Genomic DNA, 26,751 nt, shown 5'->3' with positions numbered 1-26,751 from the left:
GAGCTCATGTGGTCAGGGCTTGAGTGTAGTAGATGTTCATTTATATGTAAATGCACTGCAGTTACACATACAGAGCCTGTGTGACCCTGAAGTCCTACACACTGTCAATGAGTGTCAGTAGCATGGTTTAGTTAGCTGTGTTTGCCATAGCGTTACTAAAGCCAGCAATAAACTGGCTCCGTGTGTTGTTGTTTTTTTTAATCACCCCTGGGGATTACGTGAACTCTGGTACGTTCACCTTTTTTTTCCTATTTGTGAGTCAAAATTATTGATCGGGACCAAGATAACCATGCTAAAAAGATACTGAGATGGACTACCTGGGTCTGTCACCGGAAGAAGATTCAATTTAGTGACTAACGTTTGAGGCCGACAGATGACCAGTAAATTACCAATCGCGTAGACATAGGAAAGTTTGGAAACTATCATTCCCTTTAATAGTCAGAGATACAGTGTCAGGTTTATAATAATTGATGGAAACATAGAGGTTTCCTTCAGCGACGCACCACAGATGTACGGTGGATTCAGAACAACTCTTGTCATGCTAAGCCTGAAAATACACTCACCAAAATTTCAACTAGTATCGGGGGGGCTGTTAAACTGTAATTTGGCAGAGTTATCGCTGCCTTTAGGCAGTGAAGTGGCATCTGGGATATTTTGTGTGTGTGTGTGTGTGTGTGTGTGTGTGTGTGTGTGTGTGTGTGTGAGAGAGAGAGAGAGTCCATGGTGTTTGGAAGACTGGGATCTCAGGAGTCACTGAGAGGAAAAATATTCCCCGAGAGAAGAAGAGGAAGGAACAGCTGAGACTAATGCAGAGGATTACCTGGCAGCTGGGGAAAAGTAAGACGCCACATACATGCTTTAATTTGAAATTCATATTTGTGGGAGTTTGTTGTGTGTGTGAGTGTGTGGGTGTACGGGAATAAAACTAAAACACAAACGTCATCAAAAACAAGGTGAGATTTCAGTGCTGCAACGCACACTAAATACTGGTCAGAAGATCATTCCAGAGCTCCAAATCTGACTTAATGTCATCAATAAACATGCTTGTTGAAAGTTAAACACACATTTGGATGTGCGCTTCTGTTTATGTGTTTTCATATACGTATTTAGTAACTAGCTGACAGCGTTTCCAGGTTATCCTGCGTAGCAACTGCAATTAAATCCCAGAGGTCGGAAATCTCTGGGTTGGAATTCCAACTCGGAAGGCAGGATAATATTTGTTTTAAAGTCATTGTCTGCTAGATGTATAAAAGAAAAAAAACTAATTTAAAAACTTCCACCACAGTGAGTTCATAGTTATTTTTGTCTTATGAAGGAAACCGGCACAAGGTAGTGGCCAGCTGAGGTTTAGTACTTCATCTACCATGGAGGAGTGAATCCCCTGGAAATGATATGAAATGAAATGATTACATTTTCTTCTTGTTTGTACAACACGAGGAGGGATTCTTGGACATAATCAGAATTTCATTTTCTCCAACTTCTTGTCTTCAATTTCTTTTTGTTGAAAGGCAATATAAGTTAATGGTGCTGCAAGACGTAAAATAAGGCTGAAATGGATTTAAACTGATCAGTCAGGCAGAATAGGGTGTTGGATTTATGTTCATAACAAATGAATGTTTCAAAGTTGTAAAATGAATCCATTGGGACTAGAGCAGAAAGTGAATGTTGAAGGGTAGTTAGCGCCGTGATGGAGCGGCGACCCTTCCTGGATGAACCCCGCCCCTGGCCTCGTGTCGGCTGGTATTGACTCCAGCCCTCACGACCCTCGACATGATAAACGATATGGCGGATGGATCGATGGCGTCGGTACAAGCAGACAGTTTCCCTACATTTGCTCTACTGCAACAGTCTATGGGAGTTCTACATTTGTGGGTATTTTTCACATTCCACCAGCTCTTCGTATCGTCAGTTATGTAATCAGACCTGTAGTGTTCTCCTGCCTTGTTTTTCGACCCTTGCCTGGCCTTTTTGTTTTCAGTCTGCTTATTTATCTTGTTTATGGCCCATTCCAGTGAGGCTGCCTGCTCCGACTGCCTGCCTACAGACATCTGCCTTCTTGTTTTTGCCAAGTAAACCTCGCTTGTTACCTTAACTGTTTTCAGAGTCGTGCTTTTGAGTTCACACTGTTTACTGAGCCAAACAATGGCTCAGGGACGGCTGCGGTAGCCGAGCGGCTCTAAAACAGCAGAACCGTGACTTTGGCTATGCACACTAATATTCCACTATCATTCCAACTTGACATGGTCATAACAGGTCATCTAAACATGTTCCAGCTGGAGCTTTAGAAAATGGCTTCCCTTTTTTTTTTGGAACTTAGCACTTTCCAATGAAAACATGTGGAGTGCTGCTATCATTTGAGTTTTGGGTGAATTGATTTATACAAGAACAGAGCATATTCAGAATATGTGTCTCAGGTTTTACATATCACGTGGCCCCTAACCTGTTTACAGCCACTGTGACGTTAGCTTAATGCTACCGTGCAGGCTGCTAATGAATGATGTAACTAAATTCACAAAATGCATTTAAATTCATATTGATTATTAAATGTTATAAAAAATTAAGCAAATAACATCCCTGACGTCTCTTTAATGAACACATTAGGAGAAAGTCTCATTCAAAACTGACACTAAATTTGAGGCCTTTTAGTGTATCTAGCTAGCCTAGCTAGTTTATTAGTTCTATAATTATTTTTCCTAGCATAAAAAGAGTTTAAATATGAACACAATGACATTAAAAATCTCAATGTCGGATGAGAAATAGTGTCCAGGACTGACGAGACTCTCTCCACCAGCAAAAATACAACCTCAAACCTCCTGAAACTCCTACAACCACACCCCACACTGGGAAGCTCGTGGGAACTGACCCCAGCAAAGGTGAGCCGCCTGCAGCTACCAACAGCTGGGCAAAAAAAAGAGGCCGACAAAAAGGGATTTTTCAGTTACAACAAGCAAAAAAGTAACGAATGAATTGTGTCGATCTTTATGTGGGGAACAAAATGTGTTATGAGTAAAATAATGAGATAAGTGACCTATTACATTGGTAGGGAGTATTAATCAAAGTAATGATAATGAGTTATCAGTAATATAATACATTTTGGGGGCAGAGGACTAAATACTTGTGCACATTAATGCCAGAACCAAATCAGAGCACAGGAGAGTCAAATTAACCGTCGAATGATTTTCTGTCAGTTTCTGTAAGTCACCTACAAAAAAGAGAGTCGATAAAGGCACAAAAAAAGAGAAATTTCCGAGTAGTTTTCTGTTATTTTACATTGACCTCAACAAACAGACCTTTTCCTCGCCGCATGGTCAACAGCAACCACATCCTCCGCACACCATCACGTTGTTCCTGTGACCTTTTCAAAAAAGGGAAGAGAGCACGGACCAGCTCCCACGAGCATGGAAACCTTTATCAGCTGCTCAAATCCTCTTTCTAAACAAAATTGGACGAGATCGCCTCTCTTATCAGAACCTTGCCTCTCACACTTCAAATGCCTACAAGCAGCTTCTCTCCCTCTCAGGAGTGAAACAACCGTTCGCCTGTCTAGTGTCTATTGTGTTCGTCTCATTCGGTTCGATCCACCGTGGAAATCTATTTATAATGTGGTGCATCAGAGCACCATTTCTGCTCGCTGTGAACGTAAGTATGTTATTAAATATCCAGACAGATATTTTACAGAAAAACAAATGGAAAGAACCCAAGTTGAGGGCGTCGAGCATGTCAGATTTGGGGATTGTTTTCTTAAGTCTCATTGTTTATGTTCTAGCTGCTGTCAGTGACCGTGTGTGTGTGTGTGTTTCTGCTGTTTGGTGCCCAAAGCTCGGATATGATAGTCCATCTGTGTGTGCCATCTGTAATATTATCTACACCAGCTAGGCCTGCTGCTCCAGGCTTTGCTAAGCTGGAAAACCTGGAGAGCTGCATCCTGGTTTAGGTGGTTCTGTCAAAACAAATTACAGCCAAAATATGTCCTAAAGTCCTGATTAGTTTCTCAGTGTCTTCTGCAGTCGGACATCTGTACGCCGCCTCTTTCTGTGTGATCCTTTTGTTGTATTTTAAGCCCATTCTTGCATTATGTTCTTTCTTCTTAATCTCGATAAGATTATTGCACCACCTGGCAGAGACAGTCTTGGGAATTTTTTCCCCTGAACTTTTTACTGAAGGCACATTGAGTTTCTGTATTTATTAAAGAGGAGACTAACTGTCAAGATGGGTTTTGATATACCATCCATCCATTTCTATATCTCTTATCCTGTTAAGGGTCACAGGGGGGTGAAGCTTATCCCTGGAGCCTTAAGGCGAGAGGCGAGGTTCACCCTGGACAGGTCACCAGTCCATCACAGGGCCAACACATAGAGACAGACAACCATTCACACTCACAGTCACACCTACAGTCAATTTAGAGTATCAATCAGCCTCGTCCCCTCTTGATGTCTTTGGACTGTGGGAGGAAGCTGGAGTACCAGAGAGAACCCACACAGGAACAGGGAGAACATGGAGACTCCACACAGAAAGACCCTGTGATGGAGCCGGGGCTCGAACCTGGAACCTTCTTGCTGTGAGGTGACAGCGCTGACCACTGCACCACCGTGCCACCTTTTTGAAATGCGATACGTTTTAAAAAAAATTATCTTCAACATTTCTGCCTTTTCAACAGGGAAGCAGTTCTCACCATAACACCGGTGTGGAGGCGTTTGCCACAGCACTGATGGGGATTTTTCAGGACGCCGTTAAGACAAGCAGATAAAATGATAGTAAAATGAAATGCAGCCAGTGTGGCACTTATGTGTGTTGTGTTACACACTGATCTCATCCTGGAGGATGACTTTACTGCCGTTATTGATGGCGAAAGGAAGGCTGCACCCTCATGTCTGATATTGCTTGATTTTATGTGACAGAAAGGGAAAATGAAAGTACGGGGTTGTAAAGTATACTGTAATATTTGGGTCGACGAAACAACTGATTCATTACAGTGAAGTAATTATAGAAAAACTCATTCATTTTAAAAAGTGAATCCACTAAATGTGACTAAATAGATTAATTTTTTTGACGGTCCTACTTGTGTTTAAATTGTTCAGGTACAGAAAATGCAATCAATTTCTACAGATACCGTTTTTGACAGTTCTATTTATAATATTCACATTGTTCAGTTACAGTACATGGGATTCATTTCGATTAATTGATTACCGACAAGTAACTGAATTGATTCATTGTTTGACAGCCTTATTGATAACCTAGCCAACATTTGAAGACTCAGAGATCTCTTCTACGGAACAACTGAAGCGTTGTTGTTGTGATGTAATGGCTGAAATGTTCCTCCCGTTACTTCAGTCCAGACACTCAGCAACAGAAAGTGGTGATGACGATATCATCAAAACATTTTTGAAGTCAGATCCCATGCGGAAAGATCAAAGCCCTGTTCTCCAACCTTAGAAGATCAAAGAGTAGAGCCGGATGATTTCTACATCCTCATAATACAAATTGGTCTGACTTTAATAGTCCGCGCAGCTGAAATGCAGCGATTGTTGTCCGGAGGGTTCTTCGTCTGATTAGGAGGAGCAATTAGATCCTAGATACGCTACACGCTAGCGATGGTGACACACACGCAAGAGGACCAAAACCCCAAATAGCATGGTTTCAAGTGGCTGTTAGTGAGTAAAGATGCAGAGATTGTTTTTATGTAGCAAACATTTTTGCTGTTTTTTTGTTTGTTTGTTTTACAGTAAATCCCTATAAACACAGCTCACTGGTGTGAATATGTGCTTATTTGTATTCAAGGCAGCCGATCCAGGGAAGCGTGACATCTGTAAGTGGAAAAAAAAAAAAAGTCTTTGAAACAGCTTTGAAAATCCAGCGAGGCAAAAGAAGACGTAAGAGCTATTAAAAGCATCTTTTCTGTCAAAATACAACCTGTCAAACTCGTGTGCTACAAAGCAACAATCAGCGACCCACTTACCTCTGTTCTTTTGAGCACGAGCTCCATGAATTCTTCCTTCAGACAGAGAGTCGGAGCTGGAGCCAGCAGGAATGTGTCGGCGCCCACATTCATACCAGGATGCAAAACTGAACCGGGCAAAGCAAACTGTTGGATAGTCAGCCTGAGGTTTAGTTTCTACAAGTCGACAAGGAGAGGAAAGGTAGAGCAGGTCGCTGAGAAGGTGCAGAGATGAGTGCGTGTGCTCGCCATCATCAGCAGCAGCACCAAGGCTCGCTTATATTTTTCCATTGCAGAACGTTCTCCTTCATGTAGAAACAAAAACTGGACTGAAACCAAAACCATGACCCAAAAAAAAACACAACAGAACTAAAACCGCGTGCTTGCAGAACCATAATGTTCTTAACCTGACGAGAAGACGCTGATTTAGATTTGCGTTCCTGTACTGCTGCTTTAATCTCAACAGCTGAGGTGCCAGCGCAGCAAAATCCGTCCCCCATCAGAATCTCTGACGATAGAAGTCTTATGCACATTGCCTGGTCAAAAAAAAAAAGCACATTTATTTCCTTTAAAAGATTAAAAATCTCACAAAAGGATGACAGAGCTCCTGAAAAACAACGCTTTGATGTCCAACTTATTTCGCAGCGACAGTCTCACACCTTCTGATGACTGCACACGGATCCCCAATGGCCTGGTTTATCATGTAATTTTTTAATGTTTCCTTACAGTAAAATATGAAGTATTAGAAAGAATAAAGTTAATTGTAGGGTTCAGGTTTTTGAAAATGGAACTCGTGTGCGCAGGCTCCAAGAATTCCAAGTTTAAAAAGTTTTCAGATCATTGGACAAAATAGGAACAATAAGAATACAGCGTGCAGGTTCTGCAAGGCTCACAGACTCTGGTCCTACACCAGTTTAACTGGATGTTGGTTGATTTTTATGTTTTTTTTTTTCAGCTGAATTTTGAAGGTTCCTCCTGTTATTATGCCCATAAATGGTGCTGATGACGAGGCATAAATGACTCCACTTCAGTTGTTCGCTGAAGGCGTCCAGTTCTTTCTTTTAAATTCATCTAATGTCCTGTTTCATTCTGTGATTTGGAGAAAAATGATGTATAAAAAAAAATCTGCAAGTCGCCACCCAGTACAGAAAACATCATGAAGAATTTGGCAACGATCTTTTTAAAATTTGACATCTTCAACCTTTGTTTTTTTTGGAGGGGGGGGGGGGATTTTTAATTGTAACTGTCACCAAATACAGATTTGATGTTGTTGTGGCTGTTTTTCCACGTCAGAAGGAGCTGGTTGATTCGACTGCCGTCCCACTGTTGACATGAACAGTTCTGTTTGCTTTTGACTGATAATTCCTCATTTTTATTATCCGTCGCTCAATAAAACCAATAAGGAAGTAGACGTCTCTTCCAATCTTTTGTTTTCCTGCAAAGAGGACCGTTATTCCTTCCACTGAAATGTGACTGAATGATAGCGCGCGGGACAATTTTTGAAGGGAATTTGTCATTTGCTAATGTTCAGCAACACAGAGTTCTGGGAATTGGAACTGTGGAAAGTCCCGGTGAATAATGAATGAAGCACGTTTGACTGATGGGCAGTAAAATCTCATGGCTGAATCCATATCCACCATCGACTCAACCGATCGATGAATAAAACATCACCGGCTACTTGTATGCTTATAAATAGTTTGCGATACAACAATAAATAAAGTAGCGTTTGATGCGAGGTCATAAATTAAAACAGAACATGAACGACCATCAGAATCAGAAATACTGCAAATGCACATCAAGTAAAAAGTTTTATTACAGTTTTCACAAAATTCATTTTTATTATTTATATATTAAACTTTTGTTTGTCCAAACTGAAACGCACATTGCCTCGTCATCACTCAACCAAACCAGATCGGCGCCACGCCCGCCGCTGCAGCGGCGGCGCTGATTCAACCTGAGCTCAAACGTCTCGTCCGTATTGTGCATTAGCTAATGAGCTTTAGCTGCTGACTAGTGACCCGTCTTCCACTCTCCTGCAGGAATAAATTAACTGCCAACAGTTCTGGATTTAATGACCCCCCCCCCCCCCAACTTGATGACATCATACACACACCAAAGAAAGATATTCATTAAAGCTCTGCACCTACTCCAGGAGGGGGGAGGGGGGGGGGTATGAGGCCTAATTAAGAAAAGTTTTATTTTAGTTAAAAAAATGTATCAATTGTAATTAATAAAAATATTAATTATAAATAGGCATTGAAGTTAGGAACCAAATAATTATAATAATTGTAATAACAATGGACATAGTTAAAGACCGCAGCAGTACCCAAAAAGTTAAAAAGACAAAAAAAATACAACACGCTATGAATACATGAATTGGCAGTAACCCGAAAAACTGGTTATTTTTTGAAAATACAAAACATATAAAAATGGAAAAGTTCCTCAGCAGACACAGACACGCTGTAATGCACTTAGATGGACTCCTGCAAACGGAGAACACGCGTTTATGTACTGGTGGCGTGGATAGTTGATGGCGTCGTCTGAAGACACGGAAGCGGAGAAAGGCTTCGCTACCTCAGGGTGACGGGAATAATGAGCCCATGACATCATCTCACTAAAGAGAAAATTCACCTGCTATCAGGTCTCACGAAAACTGGAAAATTGTCTTCTCTTGACAAAACGGTACAACTAACTGGTCATCGTCAGACAGCAGTGACGTTTTTTTTTAACTAACTTGAACTGGCTTTGTTAATTTGTGATGATGAGATAAGATCAAGCCTTCACAAGGTAACGACAGGAAAATTAATTAACGCCATGTCGTCCGTTCTCGGCTTCCCTGCAGGGGGCTGGTTTGGTCTAGATGGTCTGCTAAGAAAATGTTCTGATAAAAAGACTCATTAACTTCTACTGATTCGACCACTGACTTCCTCCCCCTCCGCCTCCGGTAGAGTCACATGACAGGTGACACGGTCGTACCTCTGCTGTATAAACCAGCTGCTGTCACGTGACTCGTCTGAAGCAGTCAGTGGTTGAAAGACTTCAGGGTATCAGAAGTAAATGTGAGTCTGTTCCCAAGAACGTTGGTTGGGAAGTATGGAAGAGGATCAGGACCGTGCCAACATTTTTGGAGGTGGAAATAAAACAAATTCTGATTTTTTTCTCTCAGGACTCTGATTTAGAAGCAGGTTCTGACCTCTCAGAATGACTCATTTCAGGAGTAGATAGATTTGTGAGGAGAAAAAAAAAGAAGAAGTTTATTCCGAAAAGGCAAATAAATATGAGAATTCTGAGAATCAGACTTCAAACGAACATATTTTCGCATTTTGCGCCCCACAAAAAAAAAGTCGCATGGAGCTCGTCCACTTCTCCAGTAAAGAGGCGGATCCAGAACCAATCCACGAGTGCCGGTTCTACCTGCAACTGTCACGTCAAGGCCAAGTCTTATAGAAAACATCTCAATGATCTAAGGCCAAATTTGTTTAAACGCTGAGGCAGCAGTGACAGACATGTACATGCACGCACGCGTGTGTGTGTGTGTAGCTTTTTTTGAACCTCTTGCGAGACAATCTGGGATTTTTTTTCTTTTAGTCCAAAGTGTGGCGTTCACATCAGGAACCGTGCAAGGTGCGTCACAACAAGCTTATTGCCAAAACAGAAACACCGTTTAAAAAAAGTCCATCATCTGACATGCTCGAGTCCCTCGCAGCCAAACTCAGCATTCACATTTGTGCGGCTCCTCATGCTGACACATGAATGATAAATGTTTTTCAGTCGGACCCCCAGGTCCGCTCTCTCTGTGGCACAGTGAGCTCTGGTGGGCTGCAGCGGTAGAGCACCGGTGGCGGTGGAGCACCGGCAGCAGGAGCACCATCGCTACCTGGATGCATCAGGGATGAGTCTCTTGAACCAGCGGCCCACAGCCACGTCCACTCTCAGCACTAGTGTGACGCCGAGCAGCAGGAACACGCTGCTCAACAGGAACCCTGAAGCCTCGAACATTAACCTGCAGACACGAAACATCCCCATCACTACTGCTGCTGATTCAAGCATCCCGACATGGGACTTTAATCTAAATATTCCTTCAGAGCTTTCAACATTTTCCCCTGAAACAGATCATGCGATGTTGCTTGTCGGAGAAAGGCTCAAAAAAACAGGACACAGGAAATGTTCTTGCACACTCGAAGGACTTTTTAAACCCTCGATTTAGTCTCACAGGCACGAAGCAAAGCCTGATGAGTAGTTGTAAGTCTTTGTGTTGGGTGTCTAAATTGAGGTTTAAAACTATAAATAACAGTGTTTGTATGTCACATCGATGTGCACTTGTCAGTGACCTTTGACCTTAAAAGCCTTTTCCCTTCATCCATGAGTCCCAGTGGACATTGGTTCCACATGTGAAGACATTCCCTGATGAGGTGTCACGTTTAACAGCATTTCCTGTTGCATGGTTGTGGTAAATAGTACAAGTAGTGACTAAAGTGGTTGTGATGTAATAACTGAAAAAAACAAGGGATGAGTCAAAGTTTTTGTCATCTCCAGTGGTTGTTTACATGATTGCGGAGCTGCTAATGTGTGTTGACTGTCCAGACCAGAGGAAGTGAGTTCATCTCCTCTAAAGCCTTTACTGTCAGTGAGGTGGTGTGAGCCGGAAAATCCATCCAGGCACTTACTTGGGTGCGAAAACCTTCCACACCATTAGGTGTCTCCTGAGGATAGCAGCTGCACAGACTGAGGCAAAGACCTGAGAACGTGACATACACACCGGGTGAAGTGATACATACACACACATATCAGTAGACATACACAAGGGGGACTATGGTTTTAAGTCCATGGCGGTACCTGTGCTCCATGAATAAAGAGGTAGCGTGATGAGAGTTGAAGAAGGGCGGAGCTGAACAGCTGAGGGTTCTCCCTCAGTCTCATCTCCATCACAGCATCCTCGGCTTCTTCTCCAAAAACTCTTCCTCCCTTGCTCCCACGCACCTCACACACAAGGGGCCAGAAGAGCAGCAAGGGGCAACTCACTGAGGACAAACAAACACACACACACGTCAAAAGTCAACACATCCACAAGACTCAAGATTCCAATTGAGTGTGGAAATAATTCAGTAAGGATGGCACGGTGGTGCAGTGGTTAGCACTGTCACCTCACAGCAAGAAGGTTCCGGGTTCGAGCCCTGTACTCTTGGTTTTTCTTTGTTTTCAGGATTGTAAAAGTAGAGCCAACAGAAGTCAAACACACAATCACAAACCTGAGTGTTGCTGAGAGGACACGCTGAGCTTCTCCTCATCACTACACAACAGCATGATTCTCGCTATGATGGACTAAATTATCGTCCACATGGTGCACAGCTGAGAATTCACTGTTCCATGTCATCATGCTGCCAGATTGACGTCAGCAAACTCTGTGGTCTGGACCCAAGAAATGCTGCAGAGAGCTTCCCTAGGTGTCACATGACTGCCAGGTTTGTTTATAACACTCATGCAGTCATAATATTTCTGTTTTTTTCAGCTTATGATGATGGGTGTCACACACTGCCAGTAAAAGCTTATTAACTCTGACCTCTAGGTTTAGGAGGACCACCTACCTGCGAACAGGATGTGTGAAGCAAAGGTGTTGAGGGTAACCAGCGAGGCAGGCAGCATGGTGCCGGTGTGTCCACTAGGGAACCCCACGAAGGCAGCGCCCCACTGGATAGAGGGGAAGGTGGGCAGGTGACCTGTTGCATGGAAGAACTGGGTGGCAGCCAGGGACCAAAGAACAACGGGAGTCCAAGGCACGTTGAAGCCACCTGAAAGAAACGTGAGTGAAGCGGTGAACAGTGTCTAATATTTTGTTCATGAAGGAAACCAAACGAAGAAAAAAATCCATCTCACCAGAACATGTTCCATGCAGGCTACAGAGGGTCATGGAGGAGGCGTGAATGTGCAGCAGAGCCCCCATTTCTAGCAGCAACAGCAGGAAAGACAGAGCCATGCCTTCTGGGTGCAGCAGCAGCAGACCCATCCCCAGCAGGCCACACAGCAGAAGCAGTGGGGCAGAGTAGACAGTTCCTAGTCCGTAGGCCTCCACAGCAGGTCTGCTGTCCACCTCGCCACCCCCGCTCGGCTCCCCGTCGTCTAGGGAACGACGCATACGCTGGTAGATCTGGGGAATGAGATGGTGCAGCTCTGCTTGCGGGCTGATGCCAGTGCTGGCTCGGTAGCGTGGAGGTGGCAGAGACAAACCCTTGGCTGAGGCCGCAGCCCTGGTCTTCACAAATACAGTGAGAGGGTCGAGCCAGATGAGGATGAGCCCCAGTCCCAGGAGACAGAAGGCTGCCCTGGGGAGGGCCAGCTGAGCCAGCCTGATGAGCTCGGCCAGATTCCTGAAGCTGTCCTCCGGAGTGGCGCTAACAGCCCAGTGGAGCACCAGACACACAGACAGCAGTGGTAGGATCCAGCGGGCGGTGAACACTGTCCCACCTGAGGAGTTTAGGTTGCCATAGTGACGCAGGCATCGTCTCAACAGAAACGTCCACAAGCCCAGGGAGAAGACGGAGAGGATGTAGTGGAGGTTCTTCAGCCGACTATCCTGCACCCGGGAGAGGGAGGAGAGGAAGGGGGAAGGCTGGCAGGAACCCTGCTCTTCCCTGCAGCCGTGGAAGGACAGGGAGAGGTAGAGGCTGCCAACCAGCAGTCCTAAGCAGGCAAGAAGGGTGCTGCTTTCTCTCCTGACAGTTGATGGGGACAAACCAGGTGAAGGCAACAGCCCCGCAGGCTTTGAAGGGTCATAGCTGGGAGGTAGAAGCAGGCCATCCCAGTTAAGATGGAGGGGGATGTAGAGAGCCAGAGAAAACACCAGGAAGGTGACTACGCGGCCCTCAGCGATCACATAGCTGTCGGAGAGTAGAGAGGCGCAGCGGAGGAGTAGCACCAAGAGAGGGGGGGCGAGGAGGTTCTGTGGGGTCAGCCAGCTGGCATACTTTGGCGCTTTTGATCCGTTCTTCACCACAGCAGATATCCTGGTTTGATGAGCCCTCCAGAAGAAGAGGAGCTCAGAGGTGAGGGCAGCAGCACCCAGGCACCATGCGAACTCAACGTAGCCCTGTGAGAGCAGCTGACCAGCAGCCACACAAACGCCCGCAGTCAGCACCGCCACAACTGGAGCCTTTAATCCGTTCTCCCTGATCAGCACAAGTGACAGCTCCGACAAAAGGAAACACATCAGGCAGGCGAGCACCAGGATGGCTATACCTGCTGCCATTTTAAGCGGGCTGAATCGAGCCCAGATGGCTCGGCAGGTGTCTCTGACAGAGGTGAGGTAGGCCTGCAGGGAGACGGCCAGCTCCGGGGAAGAGGACCGACCCTCTCTGACCCAGGTCAGGTACTCAGAGGAGAGGCGGGCAAATTCATCCTTCAGCTGACCGAGGCTCTCGGGTGGCATATCTTTGGCCATGACAGAATACGTCTCCAGGAAACGGTTCACCTTCAAAAAGGGGAGGGTCCCATCAGTAATACAGGTCATGATGTTAAATCCAGAATCACAGAACACGCTCCAGGGTATGCATCACATTCCTCACAAGTATCTTTTACAGCACAGAGACATTTCAACTATCTGTGAACAGAGTACCTGCTTAGCGTTGATCCACAGCGCCTCCAGCTGGCTGAGACCTCCAACTGCACCTTCTGTTTGCCCGTGAGGAGGAAATAAAGGCAGGAGAACTTGGCCCACGCTGCTGTACGGGATGGGGACTCCCAGCAGTAGAGCCAGGGTGGGAACCAGGTCAGTCTGGGGCACCACGTCTGGTTCAATCTACAAGTGGAAGGAAGCATTAGACTGCGGCACCAATTAGCATTTGTGAAGTTCTGATATGACATCATAGATTGAGAACAGGGACTTCAGATGCAATTTAGAGAACTAATAAAAACAAGGCTACCGAGTCCAGTGTGTAATAAGTGAAGGTGCTCTGAGGCTGGAGGGTTATTAAAATTAAAAGGCGTGTAATCTGTTAGGGTTGAGGAGACCGACATACATAACATAATTGAAAAACACTTTCAATTAGTCACACTCTTACTTATACGAAGGGAACGACATTACTCGTCATAGCAACCAGCACAGATAGACCTCCCCCAGGCAAAGAGGGTAGCAGCTAAGCTGCAAGCAGGTTCCAGTACTTTGACTCCAGCAAATGCCATTTTCCAACAAAGTATTTTGTGCGATTCAATTCAAGACTCCACTTGTGGAAATTAGCGGGACTTTCGTTACTTCAGAGCGAGCTGCACTTTTATTCCTGATTAGACAGAGACCGACTGCCAGCATCATTTTAGAGCATTCAGATAAAACACACACACACACACACACAAACACACACACGTTTGAGCTGGTAAACTTCGGAGGCTTGTGTATTTCATTTTGTATGGTGATTTTTAGTGCACACTCATCACATCTGGCCAATTTGGGCTTTTAGACAACACATTTACTTTCTTTGAGCTAATTTTTTTGGGGGGGGGGGGTCTTTTCACCCCTTTCTTCTGCCCTATAGCCAAATAACTGGTGACCCCATGCTTCCTACTGATGGTGGGGTCAAATGGTTTCACACTCTTTTGCACATACACTCACTGGCCACTTTATTAGGTACACCTGTTCAATTGCTTGTTAATACAAATAGCTAATAAGCCAATCACACGGCAGCAGCTCACGAAGCTCAAATCATCTAAAAGTGGTTTCTTGAACGCGACACTGAGTTCTCTCTACTTCAGTGGCCTCCACAGTCACCAGGTCGCAATCCAATAGAGCACCTTTGGGACGTGGTGGAACCGGAGATTCACATTGTGGATGTGCAGCCGACAAATCTGCAGAAACTGTGTGAAGCCATCATTTCAACATGGACCAAAATGTCTGAGGAATGTTTCCAACAACTCGTAAGAATTAAGGCAGATGTGAAGGCAAAGGGGGTCCAACCCAGTACCAGTAAGGTGTACCGAATAAAGTAGCATGTGAGTGTATTCTGTCACCCAGATTTGCTCTCAGGTGATGAAATTTGGCACCGACTGATTTAATGTGAATTAGTACTTGATAAGTCTGCAACTTAACTTGTGCACTATATTTCTGCAGTTTTTTTTAATTTGTCAAATTCATTTGATGTCAGACTGAAAAGCCTGAAGCTCTAGCAGCTAAGAAGAGTCATCTAAGGTTGCTGCAGGCTTTTCCACGCTAAAACTTACAGAATACCAAACAAAGGCCTTCTACACACTAATTAGCTGACAAGTGAGTCAAGGGTTCGTTCTCATGACCACTGCAGCGACATCTCTTTTAAAAGCAGGCAGTTGCGCCACAGACCTGTGATGGGGGCCCAGGAAAGAGAGGGGAGGGGCTGTAGAGGAAGATGGCAGCATCTGTCTCCTTCTGACTCTCTCCACCGTGATCCCCAGTGTCAGTCATCCCGTGATCTCCCATCACCACCAGGAGCGTGTCGTTCTGTAGACGGTCGATCACAGACCTGGAGGAGGAGGAGGAGGATGAAGATGAGCCCTCCCTGTTCTTCATGACAGCCAGGGGTCAGCGTCCTATTATAACGAGTTACTGACTGGTAGGTGTACCAAGACATCACATGATTAGGACTGCAGCAGGGGATGCTGGGAAAACACTTGAAGCAGGTGCACTGTTGTCTGACCTGATGACTCCATCCATCTGGGTGAGCTTGTCAGCCATCGCCGGGTGGTCCGGGCCGAACCTGTGACCACAGTGATCCACCCCGAGGAAATGCGCGACCAGGACATCCCAGTCATCACTCACCACTGTCAGAAACCAACAACAAGTGACAGGCGGAGAGATATGAAGAGCAGGTATACGATTCAAGCCTGATTGGAGGAGAACTGGACAGGACTGCTTAACACCGATGAAATAGGCAGAAAATGAGTCGTATTCAACAACTTGAACTGGATGTGTTTGGTAGAAGTATCAGAAACGCCGCAGATACCATCACATACGGTGTCTGATACTGCAGGTACAGTATGTGAGTCTTACTACACCAATAAATCATGGAGAACTAATCAGCCTGTAAATGAGACGGTACCACCTCTGAGCTTTCTGGAGGGACAAATGCTACCGAAGCATCTCTCGCCTTGTTTTTTATGATAGAACTGATAAAGGCTTTGGCTACAAACCTGGGACACAGGAGGACTGAAACAACCTCAACAGCCTATAAGGAACTCATGCTTATGATTAATCTCACGACAGTGCCAGTCAATACATCATGGTGGTTACATCATGTATGAACATGGTAAACCAGAAGCACACGTGAAAAAACATACTGGTTGTGTAGAGGTGCTGGAGGATCCCGTTGTCCACAGTGTGCAGGTCCTTGACGTTAAAAGAAGGGAAGGGCAACGAACGGTAGAATTTCTTCGGAAAAAGACTCTCCCAAGTGTCATCGCCCATGAACACCACCCGTTTGCCTGAGATGGGACACACAGATTGAAAGTGAACAAAGTCAAACCAACGTTCCCTTGCAGTAATCAATCCAGGAGTCAACCTCTTGCCGTCCCCTGGAATAACAACATGTAACAATTGTGACGTGACCCCATAGTTTCTGGAATCCTGTTCTGAAGCCTCCTATTTGGGCAGCTCATCACCTTTTTGTTTTTTGGCAACAGGAGGAGGCCATAGTTGGATGAGAGGGCGGAGCTATGGTGAAGCACCTAACCTGATCCGGCTAACTCTGTTACCATGACCAGAAGTATACCATGATTTATTCTCTCTGTTACTCTAAATGAGACTTTAATCAACAAAATGAACAGTCAGGCTTTTTTTCCCCCCCTTCTACAACCAAAGGAGTCGCCCCCTTCTGGCCATTAATAATAATGCAGTCAGGAACTCATTGGCTTTACTTTTCAAGCCACAATGTTGCATCCACCACTACAGTCAATGGAATGAAAAATGTCTTTAACTCTTTCAGTTCAGAGCTTTCAGATCCTTGGTCACATTGTTCACCTTTACAAAAAACATCTACCAAAAAGGTTTTGTTTTAAAATTTCTTTATAATTTATATTCAACTTTTAGTGGCATCACTACATCAACAAGCTTAGATTATACACATATGTATACTAACACACACATATATATATATATATGGATTCTTTTCCTACTATTTCCTATTATTTCTATTTCCCTGCTATTTATGCAGGCCTGTGTAATTACTCACCTACTTGGCCAAGCTGGTGGATGAGGTTGTCCTCCAAGATGGCACTGGATGCAAAGTTATTCCCCACATCCACAAATGTGGGCAAAGACCCAGTGGTGAAGCCCTTGATCCTCTGCATGGTGGTCGTGGGCGGGTCAGCACGGAAGGGGTACAGGCGGCTGTGGGAAGGCCTGGATGAGGCCGTTTCCTCCAGCACAGGCAATTTGTTCTCATAAGAACGAGGGGTCGTATTGTTGGGGTCAAACCTGGCGAAATCTATCTTCAGGGCGTCGATGATGAGGAGCACAGCCCTGCGGAAACGCGGCCGGACGCCACAGAAGTCCCCCGGCTCCTGCCCGGGCTCCAACACGTCCCCGCAGGTGCTGGTCCGGTTCACCTCCAGCCTCACCAGCAGGAATCCGCCCACGAACAAGTAGATGCCCACGAAATAGACCGCGCACACCCAGAGGAGCAGGGACAGCACCGGCAGCCCCTTCATCCTGCACACCGGGACAGGTGCGTCAAGGTAGAAAGTCACAGGAACAGGTTGACACCTTCTCCACGAGTTGCTAATGTCTGTAACTTTACACCTCAAGACCCATGGAAATCAATAAACTCGGTACACGATGTGCGGGTAATTTTTGCTAGCTTACATTAATGAGGAGAAAGTTAGCGCTGTTAGCCGCGGCTAGCTCGCCTCGCGCTTTACTGACCTTGTAGCCGTCGGGTTGTCGTCCTCTCTCGGCTGGGGGGCGGACGTTACTGTGCTCGGGTCGCCCACTCAGCCGCACAGGTGTCTCAGGTAAACAGAGCACGACGGAACACCACGCTCACCTTCATTGGGATTCCGGTACAGCGAGACCAGACGGCCGGTGACGGATAGGAACTCAAGCGTGCTTGGAACACAGCGGAAATGCAAAGCGGACGTTCTTCTCTGTGACACCGATGAGATGTAGATTTTCAACCTCAAATCAGACTTTAAGGCGAAGATATTTCAGTTACTAGCAGGTAGGTTGGTAGGTAAATAAATAAATATCGCACATTTTAATTTGGAGTATCCAGGCAAACAATGAAACCATGGAGAGAGATTCAAGAAACCAGTTAATAAGAGTGGACAAGAGAACTAGTGACAAATATCCAATCAAAACAAATGTACTTAACATTTCATATTTTTGACGTCAGAATTGTATCATCTTGTGCTAAACTCTATGAAAAAATGTATCAAGGATTGGTAGTTTTAATGTAATTCCGTCAGAATTTGAATTAGTAGCAAGATGTTAGGGTAGCTACATGCCTGTAAGGCAGGGTAGAGGGAAAATAACCTTTTTGATTTATGTCGGTTCTCTGTGAAAATCTTGTAGAAAGAGCAGCTTTCTTCAGATGAAGGAATTAAACCAATATTGAATCACTTCCATTATGGTGAAATAAATAAAATCACTTTTATGAAATTGAATGGATCAAACTGGCATTCTAGCATTTTCATATTGTGGCAAATATTAAAATTATTCATACAGAGCCACAGTTTGTCACCATCACTGCTGAGTCTGCAGAGCTAAAATGTTGGCGAACTTTGACATACCTTTTTCCCCCTCTTATTTCCACTCCATCAACAGTCTAAATTCCCCATTAGTTTCTATTGTTCCTTTGTAAGCTTGATTTTACACAAACTTTGCACTTAATACCATACTGCATCATACACTGATTTATCGTTTGACTTCACAAGTCTAACGTACCAGCTACTCAGATGTACCAGTTGCGTTTGTTATTGTTTTCCTAAAGAAAATCAGTGGAACAGGTATGAAAAAAGAGCAAAAAAATTCTCTCTGGAATTTAATAAATACATCCTGTAAGACATGAGAGGTGAGTACAAACATGAAAGAGGCACAGTGACTGCATACTAGCTGCTATTGAGAAGGAACTATCCTGAATGACACAGAACTTCCGCTAAACTTAAATATTTCAAAACTTCTACTGGTTTTGTCTGTCTGTCCTTCTGGGACATCCACAAAAGTCCCCGGTCCCGTCGATGCTGAAAGAGGTTGCAAGATTTGTCTCTGATTTCTGCGAACAAGTCAAATGACACCACGTTGTCTCGCTGAGGGATGAACCTGCACAGGCTGAAAGCAAGTAGAGTTCTCAGTCTCAACCTGAGCCCGACCCCAACAAAGCCCAACGACCGGCCAGGTACGAGTAAACGATTTGGGTTAATTGGTCAGGCTGCACCAAATTTAAATGAATTAAAAGATCAGAAGAGGGTGACATGATGAAGGTGACGGTAAAGAACAAGGTTATGGTTGATTTTTTTTTTAACCTATTTTGAATCAAGAATTCGAGTTCAAGCAAAAGTGTTGCCTGCGGTGTGATTGACAAAAGGGAATGAAGCAAGACTTAATGAAAGCTGGGCGTCATGGCTCAGGGGTGGAGTGGCCGTCTAGCAACCAAAGGGTCGCTGGTTCCATCCTCGACCCCGGTGACCATGTCAAAGTGTCCTTGAGCAAGATACTGAACCCATAATTGCTCCTGATGAGTAGGTTGGCGCCTTGCATGGCAGCCTCCACCATCAGTGTGTGAGTGTGTGTGTGTGAACGGGTGAATGAGACGACACTGTAAAGCGCTTTGAGTACCGCTAAGGTAGAAAAGAGCTGTATAAAATTGAGTCCATTCAAAAATTAGAAAGGTGCAGCCAGTCAGTTTTATTTCCGATGTTTTATCTGAAGTGTTTTTTAATGTAACTTTTAGTTCATTCTATTTCTCTCTATCCATTGTTCAAGACTGAAGGCTGTGTATTTTTTTTCACTCTTTTGGATAAAGTGCTCAAGTTGAAGTACATTCTGCTCTGTGTGAGAGAGATAAATGATACAAAGAAAGTTCAAATTAAGCAAGAGCACACAAACTCCACAACAATAAAATTCTGAATTCCACTCCAGTCGGGCTGAGACTCGTTATTCTAAGTGATCTCAGGCGGGCGGGTTTGGTCTAAATTTCCAGGCTTGTTGAGAAATCTATTTTAAGAACTTGTCTCAGATTTCAGTAAACACGTCAAACGAAAGCACATCTCTCTCTTACACAGGTGGGATGAACCTGCAGGGCCTGACGCCAGGTGGAGCCACCTCCTGAAAGGTAGTCCGAGAAGGAAACACAATGCAATCGAATGTTGAACTTTGAACCGCAGCAGTTCTTTTCAAACCCTACACGCAGGGCTTATTAGCATCCATCAGCTGCAGGGGCTGATAAATCTACCATTTATTTCATTTTTCTACCTGCAAAAGTCACTTCTATCAGAGAAGTTTACAATTAAATTTCCCAAACATAAACAACAGTGAAGCGTATAAATCTGCTAACAGAAACTGCAGCTTGCTGGGAAGTGGAAGGAGAAATACCCCAAGAGTCTGTCAGTCGGTAGCGGTTCCTTCTGTCCAGCCAGTAGTACACAACATTGCCTTGAATACCCGCTATTAAGAATATGAAGTGCTTCATCTGTGTTATCAAATGGTTGAGTTTATTCACTTCATCCTCGGTTATTGAGATGACGTCAACTGGCTCTCGAGGTCTGCGTTCTTCGGCTCCCCCTCCTCTGGTGGTTCCTTTGTAGTTGTCTTTGCTAGCGTGCTGTAGATGGTCATAGCCTGAGGGCGGAAAACACCAGGACCTTATTATGGTCGGAGGCAACAGAGACTACAAGTCTGTAATATCAATACAATGAGAGTACCACAGGAGTACCGCATTTCTGGAGGCCAATCGAAACGTTAGCATCATCATGAGTTCCCTCCATCAAAAGCCGGTGGGATTGTTGCGCTGCATTCTGGATTATTTGACAAATAAACCTGGCTGTAAGGCTTAAATATTTAGTCCATCTTCACTAAAAAAGGATTTTTGCTGCGTGAAGACAACCACTAGAACTACAAAGCTAAACTAACTTTAGTAAATGAAAAAACTACACTGCAGACACATGACATCAGTGTCACCACGGCCAGCTTAGCGCTTTTTCTGTTTCCAGCCTGACGATGTCAAATGTCAGTCACTACTTCTGTAGTAAGCCACTTGTTAGCAGCCACCATCTTAAGACAGAAACTCTTCTAAATTCCCTTGTGGTATGGATTTACTGTCACAGAACAAAACCTTGTAATATCCTGAACGTGATTTGACCAGAGACCTTATTTTAGGCTAAACAGACCCACTGACTTCAAGATGAAGGAACCTAACGTTCAACGATGCTGGCTTGTTTCTGGGTTTTAGGACTCATTCACATCCAACTCTATCAGCACAAATACTGTCCAGCTCCGGTCCTAACGAAGCTCTAAACGTGCTGGTGGGACCGACCTGTCAAACCTCCTTCTTACTGACACAGAGCAAACACACGGGGCATAATTATCACCAAGTTCTATGATATATTCCTGTTATTGGTCCAGTATCTTGTAGATGAGAGAAGAATGGAAAATTTAAAAAAAAGAAAAAGAAAATTTAGACTTAATTGACAGCGAATGCTGTATATTGCAAATTTTCAAACATCATTTGGCAAACAATAACGTGTCTTAATTACTATGCAGTATTTGAAGACAAATCGTTAGCTTTAGCACCAGGTAAAGACGGAAAGTGTGTTGGCTGGCTACCTTGCAATGTTTCTTAACTGAAAGGGTTATATTGACGTAAGAAGTTACATAACCAACAAGTGTTGTGAAATAACATGAATACAATTAATGTTAGCAGGTTTAAGAATTACTGGGAGGGTGGCAAAAGCACCAGGAGAGACATTTTTGTTTATTAGCAGGCTAGCACTTTAGCTTCACTGAAAAGGTAATGTTGAATTATGAAATTACCTCTATGTGGAAGTAACACATAAATCAGCAAGCAATTTAGCCTGACTCAAAAGAAAAATTGTAGCTTGAAAAGTCAACTTTATGTGTTGCAAATACATGTTGGGAAGAGACCTTATTACAACACATTAAAACAAGATATATGTAGCTTATACATGCTAATGTATTCACAACACTCCTCTTAGGTCATGCTAGGGGCTTCTCTGTGGCTTTAGCCGGGTGCTAGTTGTAAAACATGCACATATACACACCTGTGTCACCATCCCAGTAACATCACCAGTATTGGACGGCAGAAGAATAGTGTTGGACTCTTTGGCGAGGTTGGAGAATGCGGACACATACTGCTCGGCCACACTCAGCGACGCTGCTGCATTTCCGTTCTGTCCGATACACAAAGCATTAGCAAAGAATACGCACAAACTCACTTAAGACTGTTCACACTCAGAACCGCTGTTTACCTGCTCAGTCAGCGCAACAGACAGCAAGCGGATGGCCTTGGCTTTTGCCTCAGCTTTGGCTAAGACTGCCTGGGCTTCACCTGGTGGGGAAATGCTAATCAATATCTCATCTGGCAGGTATAATCGTAGAGATTCATTCTCCTACTGAGAGCAGTAGATGTCGGACGCCACCAGATACTACACTAAAACCAAAATGAAAGCAATGAATTTGGTCTTCACATGCACCCACCGGCAGCCTTATTGATCTGCTCTGCTTTTTGACCCTCCGAGGCCAGGATCTGAGCTTGTTTACGACCCTCGGCCACATTAATGGCTGCCTCACGCGTCCCTTCAGACTCCAGCACCGTGGCTCTCTTCTTACGTTCAGCCTCCACCTACGCGGGGCAGTAAAACACTGTGTTGAAGCATTTTCTACAAAACCTGGTATCTTAATAATGAAATGGAATAAGTTGATGAGATGCATAATCAATATCTTTTTGAAAAATATGACCCGATCACAGTTGGAAAAGTTAAGTTGTCTTTGCCGGTTCATAATTCATCCATCTGGTGACAGGTAGGTAAGGAAGTGGCCTCCACCCATGAGTCTTCTGATGCAGACTTGTGAGGGGATCATGGGGGAGAAACAAGATTTTGGGACAGGATCTTTGTCTTGTTTAGCCATTTAAGCAATGAATTACTTCCTCACATGTAACTCAAAGTCTCCTCATCGCAGGTGGAGGTAATACTACTTCCTGGCGGGAACATTGCCCTAATAGTTTCAGAGAGTGTGTTTCAACCCTGCTGTTATCCAGATGGCCAGCTGTTAGCATCCACTGTCAAGGATTCATTTACTTCGATTGTAGAGCAGCAGAAAAATTGCCCTTTGTTGTTTTTCTATGTTTTTAAATTGACATCATTATTATTATTATTTTAAACCTCCATGATGACCCACCTGCATCTGCATGGATTCCTTCACACGAGGTGGGACGTGTATGTCTTTGATCTCGTAACGGAGGCAACGGATTCCCCACTCGTCCGAGGCTTGGTTGATGGAGTGGACGATGTTGGAATTCAGGGATTCCCTTTCCTGTAAATCGATCAATCAATCATTCACAGATGCTTACGTCACAGTTCACTACATGAAGACGAAACACAGACCATCTTTAACCGCAGCGTATCCACTACTACGCCACACTGAATGACCACCTTCCAACTAAGTTTCTTTACACATGGCTAATAAAAAAAAGAAGATGCGACTCTGTTCACGTGTTAGTGAACGCTCCATAAAACTGGACTTGCATCAGTGTATCCCAAACACCAAATTCCAAAAATAACTTTGGAATATGCTGTTGCCATAACCCTTATCTAATCTGGAACATTGTCATTTTCTAGAACACTAGCGTGTATGTAAAGGAAGCGGAATGTTGTTACCCTGAACACTTTATCCAGGGTGAGTTTGCCCAGTTCTGAACGCATGGTGGTCTGTGCCAGCTGCGTGACGGCATATTCTGGATCCTCAACACCGTAACTGGCCTGGGAACAGATAAGAGATTATTGACGGATGGTAATGTTTTATTTAAGCTTGAAATCACAGCACAGACAATCCTTTGACTACAGACAGCCTACCTTGAAAGGGTCAAGGATCCTCAGATAAAGCACTCCGTCGATCTGGAGAGTTACATTGTCTATAAAAACAAGGAAACGGAATCAGACCACACAGGCTGAGGTGTGTGTTCATCAGGACGGATCCAGAGGAGAAACAAACTCACCTAAAGTCACTGCAGACTGCTCAGGGACGTCAATGACGATCTCTTTGAGGCTTTGCACATAGCGGATTCGGTCCAGTAGCGGGATGAGAAAGTTTAAACCCTAAAACAAGGACAAGGAGTCATTGGATATCTGCTGCATGTGTTTGGCTCAAGAAGTGAGCGCTTAAGCAAATGTCTCCAAATGTGAACTGCACCGGCTCTAAGATGCGGTGGAAACGACCCATCCTCTCCACCACCCAGGCCTCCTGCTGGGGTACGAACAGCACCACCGTGTTCATGGGCAGACTGGACACCCATCGCTGGTGGTCTGGCCTCACCACCCTGGTAGCAACAGCTCGCTGGGACTGCTGTGCATGCACGAGCGCACGCACATACACACACACACACACAATTACATAATCATGCAATCATTTCACAGAATTAATCTCAAGATCAGTTTTTAAATTATGTCTCAAAAATGTCCGACAACAGTAGCCACGTTTACATGCAGACCTTTTCTTCATTCCGATTGAAATTATTCCGATTGATGAGTTCGGGTCAACTGTTTACATGTGACGTGATCTATTCCAATCTGGTGTTTACATGTGCCACTTCATTTAATCGGAACCGCCGTTTTACGGCTGTGTGTCACGTGCAGAGTGATGTAAACATCACGTGACTGAACTTCGGTCAATGCCGGCTTCGTTGAGTTTTTCGTGGGCTTTTTAGAACATTTCAGAATTTCTTGTTTTCCTACGGTTTAAGCCTGCGATAATGTTAAGGTCTTTGAGAGTTTGTATTAAAAATAAACTCTCCGCCGCAGACCACTTCTGCATGCACTGCTGCTTGGAAGCCGCCATTTTTATCAAGTGAGGAAATGTCAGTGCGCATTTACGTCAAGACAGAGCATGCACAGAGAGAACACAGCCTGACAGCATTCCGTTTCACCGTTTACATGATAAGACTTTACATCTGATCGGTTTGGGAAAAGGAATATTCTACCCCTGTGAAAATGAATGAAATTCCATTTGGTTTAGGCCTCTTTATTCGGATTGAGGTGTTTACATGGAACATTTTTATTCTGTTTGGGCTTCTAATCTGATTCTAACTGGAACATTGGGCTCCATGTAAACCCAGCTACTGCAAAGCATTCCTTTTATCTATTAAGTTAGAAAAAGTTGAAAGGTTTTTGAAATGAAAACTGAAAAAAAAAAAACGACGGTAAATTATCTTTGACCTGCATTACACCATCAACAACACATAACTTGTTTTCCAACAAAAAAAAATGTATTGAATTTTCAAAATAAATACATACCACTAATTTTGGTTTCCTGCTTTTATTATCTCAACACTTAACTGATGTCTTCCGTCCTTCAACATCATTCAAGTGTCATTCAGCCCGCCACTGACTTCAGAATGCAGCTTTGTGTTGTCTTGTTCAGACAAGTGTGTTCCAGTTCCTACATCTTACCAACAGCATGTGGTGCTCAATAAAATACACGCTTATGAACTGAGGTTGTGTGTCACGATGACACTTTAACAACTTTAGGGGGCAAAATGCAAGAATATTAACTACTAGCATAGAAACACGGATGTACATTTCAGTTCTCTGAAACCTTATAATATGTCCTACTTTGGGACCGGCTGTCAATCAATGTGTGTGTCTGTCCATGCACACGTGTAAATGAATCCTTTCATCGCTCTGATTTACTTCCCTGTTGCGTGTTACTGATGCCCGCGTGTTGAGAGATGTCACCATTTGGGAGTAAAAGTGAACTTAACCGCGTTCAAATCATTAAGTACTGATATTCTGATGGTCAAAGGCGCTATAAAACATCATCTACACGGCACCGAAGCCTACAACCCAGAGCCGTTAAACTGCTCCGCTCCAACCGTCCGGACTGACGGCCGGGCTCCAGCGACCCGAGACTCGCTGCAAAGACGGAAAAAGACGCGATGAGACGGGCTTGTACCTGCACCACAGCCCCGCCGGTCCGACACAGCGAACGTAGCATCCTTCAAGTGGAATAAAGCGATTGTATTACGCGGATTCACGTCCGTACACTGGACTCCATCCACAAAATACCCAGTACTCGTGCGTGACCCTTGTCGATCAGGAAATGAACGTTACATCATTGGTGCAACGCTGGAAAACCTCCGTCAGTGAGGGAAATGAGGAACCAGGTGCCTACAGTTCCGCTGATGTTTCTCCTTGTTTTTCCCTCCAAATCTTTATTTCAGAATGTAACTTTTTTAAAAGTCAAAAGAAATAGTAGATTTACCATGAAAGATAACCGATCAATCATAATAATAGCAATAAACAAAAAAAGACCAAAATGTAAATATTTGATGTATTATTTTGGAGTAACAGAAATTCAGACAATTGCTCTATTTGTTATATTTGTATAACTTTAATGAATCCAGTTACAGAGAATTATTTTAAGAAGACAGAAAATATCTAGGAAATGTCAACAGGTAATTGCATTAAAATTAAAATTCAAACTTCTTCAGCTACATGATGAAACCAGATGAATCATTATAATTTTGAGCTGGAATGATGAAATTATTATTCATGATCCAGTTATATAAATCCTTCCGAAACGGTTCATTTCGTCTTCTGTAGACTTTGGCTGCTGCTACTATAATAGAATAATA

At 44.1% G+C, this 26,751-nt stretch overlaps 2 protein-coding genes across 3 annotated transcripts; both read right to left on the bottom strand.

Annotated features, from left to right (window-relative positions):
* Positions 1–7,724: 7,724 nt before the first annotated feature.
* pigo (phosphatidylinositol glycan anchor biosynthesis, class O) lies at positions 7,725–17,988 on the bottom strand. The gene is made up of 11 exons (XM_086187853.1): positions 17,811–17,988; positions 17,119–17,597; positions 16,229–16,372; positions 15,589–15,712; positions 15,255–15,414; positions 13,545–13,727; positions 11,810–13,400; positions 11,521–11,724; positions 10,772–10,956; positions 10,603–10,673; positions 7,725–9,938 (listed from the first exon to the last, which is right to left on the bottom strand). The coding sequence occupies exons 2-11, from the start codon at positions 17,594–17,596 to the stop codon at positions 9,809–9,811; spliced, it is 3,270 nt and encodes a 1,089-aa protein (XP_086043979.1). The 5' UTR covers position 17,597; positions 17,811–17,988; the 3' UTR covers positions 7,725–9,808.
* Positions 17,989–20,577: 2,589 nt separating this feature from the next.
* On the bottom strand, positions 20,578–26,244 carry stoml2 (stomatin (EPB72)-like 2). 2 transcript variants are annotated; one of them, XM_086187974.1, is made up of 10 exons: positions 26,070–26,244; positions 24,312–24,461; positions 24,118–24,217; positions 23,975–24,033; positions 23,780–23,881; positions 23,301–23,435; positions 22,599–22,743; positions 22,370–22,449; positions 22,163–22,291; positions 20,578–20,723 (listed from the first exon to the last, which is right to left on the bottom strand). In XM_086187974.1, the coding sequence occupies exons 1-10, from the start codon at positions 26,109–26,111 to the stop codon at positions 20,616–20,618; spliced, it is 1,050 nt and encodes a 349-aa protein (XP_086044100.1). In that variant the 5' UTR covers positions 26,112–26,244; the 3' UTR covers positions 20,578–20,615. The 2 variants fall into 2 exon arrangements, with proteins under 2 accessions (XP_086044100.1, XP_086044099.1); XM_086187973.1 differs by having other exon boundaries at positions 24,312–24,464; positions 26,070–26,241.
* Between the last annotated feature and the right edge of the window lie 507 nt (positions 26,245–26,751).

The sequence above is a fragment of the Aulostomus chinensis genome, chromosome 19 (assembly GCF_037954235.1).
Source record: "Aulostomus chinensis isolate RoL2024-O1b breed Wild chromosome 19, RoL_Achi_v1.0, whole genome shotgun sequence".
In the NCBI taxonomy this organism is placed as follows: Eukaryota; Metazoa; Chordata; class Actinopteri; order Syngnathiformes; family Aulostomidae; genus Aulostomus; species Aulostomus chinensis.
The sequence above is the reverse complement of the archived record's forward strand: the minus strand, read 5'-3'. Positions and strand labels throughout refer to the sequence as shown.

Bases quoted from the DNA above. Each gene is read 5' to 3' on its own strand.
- pigo (XM_086187853.1), bottom strand. From the start codon at position 17,596: ATGAAGGGGCTGCCGGTGCTGTCCCTGCTCCTCTGGGTGTGCGCGGTC. The intron at 16,373-17,118 runs GTGAGTAATTAC...GTCCCATCTCAG, and splicing joins CCACCAGCTTGGCCAAGTAG to GCAAACGGGTGGTGTTCATG. The intron at 10,674-10,771 runs GTACCGCCATGG...TCACGTTCTCAG, and splicing joins TCTTTATTCATGGAGCACAG to GTCTTTGCCTCAGTCTGTGC.
- stoml2 (XM_086187973.1), bottom strand. From the start codon at position 26,111: ATGCTACGTTCGCTGTGTCGGACCGGCGGGGCTGTGGTGCAG. The intron at 24,034-24,117 runs GTGAGTTTGTTT...TTGTTTTTATAG, and splicing joins GCAGTCTGCAGTGACTTTAG to ACAATGTAACTCTCCAGATC. The intron at 20,724-22,162 runs GTGTGTATATGT...TTCCGCCCTCAG, and splicing joins TTACTGGGATGGTGACACAG to GCTATGACCATCTACAGCAC.